General features: G+C 36.4%; 3 protein-coding genes across 8 annotated transcripts in view; 1 reads left to right on the top strand and 2 right to left on the bottom strand.

The window, feature by feature from the left end:
- The window catches only part of afap1l1a (actin filament associated protein 1-like 1a), a 29676-nt gene extending 24000 nt beyond the window's left edge, over positions 1-5676 (top strand). For 2 of the 4 annotated variants that reach the window (XM_016454875.1, XM_016454873.1), the window contains exons 12-20: positions 68-279; positions 1212-1357; positions 1460-1517; positions 2822-2933; positions 3169-3201; positions 3276-3443; positions 4077-4252; positions 4335-4457; positions 4693-5676. In XM_016454875.1, the coding sequence (XP_016310361.1) occupies positions 68-279; positions 1212-1357; positions 1460-1517; positions 2822-2933; positions 3169-3201; positions 3276-3443; positions 4077-4252; positions 4335-4457; positions 4693-4719 (1055 nt within the window). In that variant the 3' untranslated portion in view covers positions 4720-5676. The remainder of the gene's footprint in view (positions 1-67; positions 280-1211; positions 1358-1459; positions 1518-2821; positions 2934-3168; positions 3202-3275; positions 3444-4076; positions 4253-4334; positions 4458-4692) is intronic. The other 2 variants (XM_016454874.1, XM_016454876.1) reach the window with 2 other exon arrangements.
- A 185-nt stretch (positions 5677-5861) lies between these two features.
- On the bottom strand, positions 5862-7146 carry LOC107664366 (securin-like). Of its 2 annotated transcripts, none has more exons than XM_016454916.1 (6): positions 7002-7146; positions 6682-6789; positions 6445-6599; positions 6302-6374; positions 6068-6217; positions 5862-5973 (listed from the first exon to the last, which is right to left on the bottom strand). In XM_016454916.1, exons 2-6 carry the CDS (start codon positions 6770-6772, stop codon positions 5888-5890), a joined length of 555 nt encoding a protein of 184 aa, XP_016310402.1. In that variant the 5' UTR covers positions 6773-6789; positions 7002-7146; the 3' UTR covers positions 5862-5887. The 2 variants fall into 2 exon arrangements, with proteins under 2 accessions (XP_016310402.1, XP_016310401.1); XM_016454915.1 differs by having other exon boundaries at positions 5863-5973; positions 6682-6780; positions 7002-7144.
- A 712-nt stretch (positions 7147-7858) lies between these two features.
- Positions 7859-9378, bottom strand: part of LOC107664365 (gamma-aminobutyric acid receptor subunit pi-like) — an 8424-nt gene continuing 6904 nt past the window's right edge. For both annotated transcript variants that reach the window (XM_016454914.1, XM_016454912.1), the window contains 3 exons: positions 9022-9174; positions 8724-8917; positions 7859-8640 (listed from right to left, as the gene is read on the bottom strand). In XM_016454914.1, the coding sequence (XP_016310400.1) occupies positions 8323-8640; positions 8724-8917; positions 9022-9174 (665 nt within the window). In that variant the 3' untranslated portion in view covers positions 7859-8322. The remainder of the gene's footprint in view (positions 8641-8723; positions 8918-9021; positions 9175-9378) is intronic.

Below are 9378 nucleotides of genomic sequence, written 5' to 3'. Positions count from 1 at the left end.
GTGTGTGTGTGTGTGTGTGTGTGTGTGTGTGTGTGTGTGTGTGTGTGTGTGTATATGTGTGTGTCAGGTTATGTAGGAGTGCTGTTGAATCAGTGCTGCAAGGAACACTGGTGTCGTGTGCAGGCCGGATCTCTTTACCTTTACCATGAGAAAGGAGAACAGCGGGTCCCCCACACCACTGTGGCTCTGAAGGGATGCGAGATTGTCCCAGGCCTCGGGCCCAAGCACCCCTTCGCTCTAAGGATACTGAAAGGAGGTGCAGAGCTGGCAGCTTTAGAGGTACTGAATGTTTTGTGTGACGTTTTCACGGCAATGCTTCGTAGAGCTGTATTCGAGCAGTTAGCACACATGCTACAAGCAAATTTAGTTTTGGTTTTTGTGTGGGTTTGGATCTTTGTTCTGATCTACCTCCTTATAATTTTTTTTGTCATCTTTCAATCTATACTACTGTATAAGGATGCACCAATATGAAAATTCTGGCTGATAAAGGCAAGCCAACAATGTTTTATTGCAGATATTAAAATGACTTACTGTTTTGTATAAATAAATAAAAATAAACAAAGAAAACTTAAATGCTGCAGGTGACTATAGGCATCATATCATTATAATGTAGATTATGAAAAATGTATATTCATTCTGAATATTACAGCAAATAATATCCAATATTGACTGACACTGATAAATGTAAAAATCTGCAATATTGGCAAATAACCAATATGGCTCCGACAAGTGTCATTTTAGTATTATTTATGCACTATTATCATTTTTTTTTATTATTTGAATTAGCTTTTGTTTTAATATTTTTTAGTTTTCATTTTAATTTTAGCTTACTTTATACATTTTTTTATATTTTTATTTAGGTTCAATTTATTTTCATTTGTTATTTTATTGTAATTAGTTGCCAATGCAACGTTTAAGTTTTAGTTGAGTTTTTTCGATCTATTATTTATATTCTACTTTTAAGTTTTTAATAATTTTGTTAACAGTAACAACTGGTAGTGATGTATCGTGCATTCCAACTATACTATCAACACAACGACAAAAGCTCAAAAATTATTTTTAAAAATGTTTTGTAATTCTTTAATACTCATTTATCATGTGTGATAAATAAATTCTGAACGAATCTTAATTTATGTCTGTGTGTGATATATTTTGTCTCTAGCTCTGTGCTTGTAGCTCATGTTTGTTCCTGTGTGTGTTTGTTGTGTTAGGCGAGTTGTTCGGAGGACATGGGCCGCTGGCTGGGAGTCTTGTTGGCAGAAACCGGTTCCTCTGCTGACCCCGAGTCCCTACATTATGACTATGTAGATGTGGAAACTATTGCCAACATCCGTACAGCTGCCCGTCACTCTTTCCTGTGAGTTGAGGGTGAAGGAGATGAGGGCTGGAGTTTTAGATTGGGTCATCTTGTTGATTTTCACTACCTTAACTGTTCTTGTTTCTTTTCCTGTTTATTTAGATGGGCAACCTCCACAGATTCAAGAACGTATGATGAGGTCCCTTTCGAAGCCATAGAGGTTTGTGTTCGCAGATGAACAAACATTTGGTCATGTGCTTCCTCTCTAACAGTGGTTTCCAGCCTTTTTCTAAGAGAACACTTTTTACAAGCCATATGCTTTACAACCCTCCCTCCAAAAGAAAACTCTTCACAAAAAAAGCACTTAATTTTATGTGCACAGACTTACATTCAAAGCATATAGAAAGAAATACACAACATTTATGTACATGCATCATAGTGAAATCATTATTTAATTTATTTAACCTTTTTTTTTTTTAAATAGAGAAAAGTCTTCTCTGTGACCATGGCAATTCTGTTAACCTCATTCAAACACAAACTTGCTTTAGAAGAGGTCAGATATCCTTGTGCCTCTGTGTGCATGTGGCGTGACTGGACTTTAATGAAAGATGAGAAGTGTGTGATGACTCTGTATGCAGTAATCGGGGGTTAGAGCAGGTTCAGTCCTCATGGCCTCTGGCCTTTGAGTGGCTTGTTAAACCTGTGCTGATCCCCCAGACACCCATACAGAAGCTTCAGTTCTCCATCTGTGCGTGCCTCAAATCATGTGATCAGGCTACACAATAATAAAAAAAAGAACTGTTTGATTTTTAAACTGTTTTTTTTTTCCCCTCAGTTGTTTATGTAACATAAGGGTAAATCAGTTTAAATGTTCATATTTATTGCATTGTGCCATCTCCAGCCAAAACAATAAATTGGAGAAAAAAATAGTATTTTTAATAACAATATAAAGTATTTTTAAATAACAAACTGTTAACTAAAATTTGAAAATATATAGTAAATATATCATAATAATAATATATTATATATAACATTTTAGACTGGAAGCCCCCCTCCCCCCAACACTGCTATAATTATGACAAAACTGCTTGTTTATAATTGACAAAGCTGTATCTTTTTTTGATGAAAAAACAGAAACAATAGTCATTGAGTGATTTTTTTTTTTTTTAAATAATATTAATGTTGTAATGTTGTATTAATAAATATTTTGAATAATTTTAAGTCATCTTCAGCCTTCTTGGAAGTTTGCTGAGGCCCCGCAATGGGTCTTGGCACCCTTTTAGAGAACCACTGTAGTAAATAGACAAAATTCTACATTATATTTCACTTTATTTTATATTAAAAAAATAAATGAATAAATAAATTTGTGGATATTTGTTGATGTGTTTATAAAAACACAATTGGCATCAACTATATTAATATACTATGTTAATTATTTGAGTATGAGGGATACAAATGGCATTGGAACGGTATGAAGCAGTGTACAGTACAGTAGTTTAAATATGGTACACCTTTTCTCTTCAGCAGGAAAATGAGAGGCTGATGGGAGGAGCACAAACAAAACGTCGTTCTTCTTTCTCCAGCAGTGACACAGGAAAGCCCAGTCCACAAATCACTCTAAAACGCCACGGCTCCAGTGAGTCCCATCACACTCTGCACTGTGCTAGTTGTGCTTATAACAAACACAGCTGTTGGATTCAGCATTGTCTTTAACGTATAGAGTATGATGGTTTTAAGTTTTTATTAGCAGCCTGCTGACTGCTCAACCCTATTTTGGCCATTTTGAAAATGGCTGCAGAGTTCTTGTCACATCAGAAGCAGTCAGAATGATTTAACCTGAGCTTAACAAGACAGTTTGGTTTGATCTACAGCTTTCTGTATTTTCACACTCATTCTCTCACCAGGTAAGTGCTAAAAGCATTGCCACCTTCCCACAGACTTCTAGGGTCTGATCTTTGACCTTTACTTGACATTTCAGACGCAAATCAGTACGGGAGGTATGGGAAAACGCGGGCACAGGAGGACGCACGCCAATACTTGAAAGAAAAAGAAGACCTGGAAAAAGAAATAGATAGTATCAGAAGTGCCCTAGTCTCACTGAGGAAAAAGAAACGAGAGGCCAAAGAGAAGATGAAGGGTGCACCGGGTGAGAAAGCAAGCTTTCCTGTCTATTTAATGAGATACTCAAGGACTCTTTAAAAATAGTTAAACAAGTGACTTTCCCCCACTTTTACTAGCAAAAATTGCTTTTTATTGCTTATTTCTTTTAGCATATTGCAACATTTAATTCAATCACGTATATGTATGTCCTCGTTTCTCTTTTATATCCATGTTTAGATGATACATAGTGTTCATAAATTCTTCTCTTGAGAGGGTAACAGCCATATTATCATAACACAGAACTTTTAAATCGCAATATAGTCTGAAGAAATGAAGACTGCTATAAATATTAGAATTGTAATTTTACAGTTGTACTGTAAAATTATTATATTCTTTTTCATGAATACTACATTTTTAATTTTACATTGAAATAGCATTAATACAATAGTAATGTTTCTTACTGTGTTTAATATTTTAGTTGTAATAATAATTATAATTATTTGAAATAATATTATTGTAATAGTATATTGTAATATTATTTGAGTAATCGTAATATTTCATATTTTGTTTAACATTTTAGTAATAATGATAATGATGTTGACGTTTCTTTGCTTTTATATGATCATAATGGATCTGCCAAAAATGCATATGTAAACTGAACTATATACATGTTGTGCAGATAAGCAGAAGTTGGCTTTAGAGGAGCGTGTAGCCCAGTTAGAGGACAGCTGTCGGGTGAAAGAGGGAGAGCGTGTGGACCTAGAGCTCAAGCTCACGCAGGTGAAGGAGAACGTGAAGAAATCTTTGGCTGGTGGAGAACTGGGGGCACCTACAGAGTCTAAAACTACAAACAAGGTACTGACTGGACCTATAAAGCAAATATTAGAATTAACAGTTTGATCGAAATTGTTAAATATGGTACTTGTTTACCTTACAGACTCAAAGGATGGAGACTCAGTATATTGAGTCATTTCTTCCGGTCAACTGCACCTCTGAAATGCGTAAGCGGACCCCCTCCATCTATGCATCCACGAAGGGAAACGTTATGCAGAAAGCCAAGGTAAACACATCAGTGTTCACAACATTATCCAGTGCAATGCATCAAAAGACCGATAATGCAAACGGAACAGTTTGTTGCATCAATAGAGATCACATTAAAACATTCAATCTATTTCTAATGAGTCAGTCTCTAATGAGTTTCATCAATTAGTTTGGGGTCCTGCTATTAAGTCTTATATATTGCAGAATTGCCTGTATGTGTGTAACTTAAACCTTAATGCTTTATTTTTAACCAGGAATGGGAATCTAAGAAGGGGACTTAAACTGCTGATCAGGAATGTCAAGGTTAACATGAGGACTTTTCAACCACCTTTCTCTAACACAGACTGCTGTATATGCATATATATTGACTATGACGACTGCCACTTTTGTAACTTTATAATGGGGTTAGAATGACAAAGCAGCCGCTCTATTATAATACTTTGCAGTCAAATGATGTCCTCTTCAAGTCTTGTGAAGTTCCATGTTACAAGTACAAAATATTGAAGGATTGAGATGGTATGAGGAAATAATAGTTTGTCCTTTGAAAGTGCACAAAAGAGTTGTGGGTAGGTTGTAAAGAAAGATGGGAATGCATGTGAGACAATCCACTTTAAAATAGTATGTTAAGAGGCATGATTGGTGACTGATTTGTACAAAGTGTGTTTTTACACTCCATTGCTTGCACAGTACTTCTGGGGTAACTCCTGCTCTTAACCAAGTGGTGCTAATAACGGTGTACATACAATGATTGTAAATGATTTTAACATTACTTTTTTAATCTAGCCTCAATGTATTTTACAGATACTTCCGTTTATAACCTTTTGTTTTTTCACCTTTTAATGTGAGTAACATTTGCACTTTAAATGTCTTTAGACATGGAGATGGGAATATTCTTTTAATAAAGGGAAAAAAAAATAAATAAAAAGTGTATTTTTGTTTCTTTGTTATAGACTTACATGGGAATTATGGTTGTGGCTAGAAGGGATACAGCTACGGCCAGAAGTGACGCAAAATCTCTCCAGATGGACAGGAAGAAAGTGAAAAAAAAATAAATAAATACATTTAAATGGACAGTAAAGGTGACAACAAGCGAACTAATTAGCCCATGTTGTGGCAAAGTCCTCTGAACCATAGTATCGCTGGATGGACAGGAAAAAATTAAACTGACCATGAAGACAACTAGCGAACTAGATTTTGCAAGACTTCAGGCCACAGAACCTGATATTTCCTTATATACTGGATTTACAGAAAGACGATTAGTAGATTGTCAGTTAAATGTTTAAAGTACAACACCTTCAGTGATATCTTAATGCTGGTGAGGAACTGACCCCTCAAGAAAGAAAAAAAAACCTAGTCTTAGTGTCAGATGAACACAAGTTTCATAAAACGTTTAATAAGTTAAAAAGCAAACCATTTTAAAAATACAAAGTTCACAATCCACATGAAAATTTAGAGTTCACACTCAGGGGGCAAGTCAACAGTCAGCTCACTTATAGTCTGAAGGAATGCCTCCATTTCATCAACGCATTCCACCGCTGCAGGAGAGGAAAGACTTATTAAACAAGTTTAACTGGGCATAAAGACTTTTTGCATAGACAACTTTAAGCTACATTTCTAAATATCCATTACCTCTGGGCATCTTTAAAGGTGAGAGTGGCAAACATGGGTCCATAATAAGCTCTTCCACAGGTAAAGCATTCGGCCACATCTGTTTTCCCAGACCAGTCAGAGAGAAACAACTGAGGTAGACTTCATCTGGAACACCGCAGGTCTCAAACTCTACAAATTTAACATGGACAGAATTGTCAAGAGCTGAAGTCAAAAGTTTAGCTTAAAAGCCATAATACAGCAGGTCGGTCTTACCGTTTGGATTGTATGGGTAACACTTCTCGATCTCTGGCAACTCCTCACTAGCTGGCTGAGCAGAAACCTTACACTGATGGAATCAAATAGACTTAACCTACAAACAACTTTCATACGGTTTTCTCTGCATATCAAGAACAAACCTTGGCTTCAGCAGGTTTCGTCTTCTCCTCTGCTTTATGAGATGCTGCTTGGGTGGCAACAACCTTATTTATGACTCCCAAAGCTTTTCGGCCCGATTGCAGAGGAGCTCCAGGACGTGCCTTTCCTGCTGCCAGAGGTGTTCTCAAGCACTGATCTGAAAATGTGACAGACGTAAATTAGGGACTTGGTGAGTAGTCCCTTTTTGGTTATGAGACAAAGCCTATATTGGCACTGACCTGGAGCAGAGTGCAGTCTGTTCTGGCGAGATTTGATGGCTGGAGTGGTCAGTCTGCCGTTCTCCTGATCCAGGTAAATCACGGTGTCCATTTTTGTATCTTTTGTATCTCATAGGGTGAAAAGCAAGACAATGAAATGCAACTTGTTTCGTTCAAATAATGTCATTCATGATTTGTAACGAAGCAATTCGTTCAGTTTGGTCAAGTCCGTTTGCCATTTTTACGTTAAATAAAAAAAGTGACCCGCAGAATATTACGTGACTTTAATCACTACATACAGTTTAACTTAAACTTAGTTTTGTTTTTTAGTTAAAACTTACCGTTTCTCTGTGTTTAATCTTTCCTTTTCTACACAAGCAAAATGCCGTTTGTTTTGGTTCCGCGTTTCCCGGCTGAGTTTTAAAAAGCAACCTGCTTCCTGATTGGCTGATGGGTTTTCCTCGTTGACCAGGCGATGCTCTTCGTTCATTGAGTTACAGCGACAGTGCCAGCTTATGGCCAGAGTGAGTAAAGCTAGTGATGGGAGAAACGAAGCTGTTCGAAGCATTGAATCAATTGAACCAATTGCTTCGAAAAATGATTCGATGTTTCGAAGCACTTGAAACCGCACATGCTGGCGTGAAAACGTTGTAAAAGCATCAAGAACTCAGACCAAACTTACAAAACAAACGGAAATGTTTTTTTTAGAAATACAATTTTTTTTAAATAAATAATAAACACTTAAATACTATTAAATATTAGTGCTTGTTGTGTGTTTTAAGTATAATCAAACCCTTAACACAATGCAATAAATTCATTATTTAATGAATTCATTGATTTATGTAATTAATTTAATTAAGTGTTTTCATTAGAGCTGTCTTGAGCGTTCAGTCTGACAGTAAACCCGAAGAAGACGGTAAATTCTCCAAATAAATCACTTAAAATGGGTGGATGGATCTATGGTTGGATAGATTAGAAGGTAAATGGATGAATAAATGAGTGGGTGATTAAGTAGTCAGTTGTTACATTGCATTCTATATCAACATAATTGGATTGATAATGCAACAATGACTACTAGTCTACCAAAATATCTTATTGGATTAATTTATTAGGCACCTAGAAATATTGCATAATCTTAAACATTTCTCAAAGTTTATTTGTTTTTGCATTTTTTTATTTTATTTTAAAATGTATTTACGGGTTTGAATTACACCTGAATCAGACTTGCGGACCGCACTGTACATAATGACATGCATACACTGACCATTATTGGTTTTACTTAGTGCCATTTATTATGGTCAGTGCTTACGGAGTTTACAGCAGCCTTACAGAACATTATGTTTACCTAGCAAAACAAAGCAAGAAGAAAAAAGAAGTAAAGCTTTGAACCCTTAAATAGGCTAAATCAAAGAGTGGACGCGTAGAACAGCTCCTTTTTTGTCTCCTGCTACAGATGAGTCTGTATGGTGATTTTTGTGTGTCCATGTGATCTTCATTTTCATTGTTGTGTAGAAATAGGCCTACTTTCTTCAGTGCAACAATGAATCAAGTCCAGGTCCTTGTTATAGGCCACTATTTAACTGTAATTGATAGGGAGTCAACAGTCTTTTCACTTTTACAGTCATTTGTGCAATACTTTGTTCATTAAGAGTGGTTCATCCATTAGAATAAAAGGTAGTAGAGCCAGTAGAAAATATTGACAAGGAGAAATACCATGGGGAAAAATACACGTGCATGTCTGTCGATGTTGTTAGGATTCTCGACACTCATCATGGATGCTGCTCGGCGAGACATTTGCTTTACGGAGGACAAACCGCACCCCTTCTCTTTCTTCTTGTCTGTGGCCTCATTCCCTTCGCATGTCACAGATTGTTCGGGCGTCTCCTGCTGAGTGGATTCTTCAGTCTGCATCTTTTTGGGTGACGTTGAATTTGCCAAGTGAGTCATACCATTTGACTCCTCAAATTCTTTGAGCAGTTCCTGTGAAAATTTCATGTAAAAATTTAAAAATACAACAGGTTGTAAAAATGTGTCATTTTAGCCTCTATCCAGAGGTTTCTCACCCTTTGCACATCTACAATGGTTTGGTGCTGCATGGTGCAGAAATGAGCGCAGGCATATTCCAGCAGAGCACCAAAGATGAAGGTGAAACAGATGCCGAGATAGACGTCGATAGCCTTAATGAAGCAGTTGGCATTGGGAAGCGAGGTCCTGGCACCCATCATTAGTGTGGTCATGGTAAGAACGGTGGTCACCCCTGTCAAATAAATGGATTTGATAGAGAATAATTAGTTTTTCTATAATCCAGAAATCTTTTGTAGCATATGATTTTTAGAGTAATAAGCTCTTGGAATCACTGACCGATGCAGGTACGAGCTGGAACGGAGGACTGACTGATCCAAAAAGACACCCATGACAGAACCACCAGCAGTGTTGAGGGCACATATGTCTCCAGAATGAAGAACAGCACATTTCTACGTAAAGAGAAGTGCAGCACTAGCTTCGGGTAAAAACCTGCAACAGATCCAGAATATTGCAGGTTATTCACTGTAAAAAAATTTAAAAAATGTGTGCAATTTTCACAAAAAGTACTACAAATGCTAAATTAAAAATAGTTAATTGATTAACTGTAAGATATTGTATCATATACAATGGAAATGGTTGTAAATGGTTTAATATTGCATTATATATAAAATACTATTTTTTTTTCAAGTAAAA

Source organism: Sinocyclocheilus anshuiensis, unplaced genomic scaffold, assembly GCF_001515605.1.
Source record: "Sinocyclocheilus anshuiensis isolate Anshui unplaced genomic scaffold, SAMN03320099.WGS_v1.1 scaffold111, whole genome shotgun sequence".
Taxonomy (NCBI): Eukaryota; Metazoa; Chordata; class Actinopteri; order Cypriniformes; family Cyprinidae; genus Sinocyclocheilus; species Sinocyclocheilus anshuiensis.
Note: the sequence above shows the minus strand (reverse complement) of the source record. Positions and strands in the feature narration are given on the sequence as shown.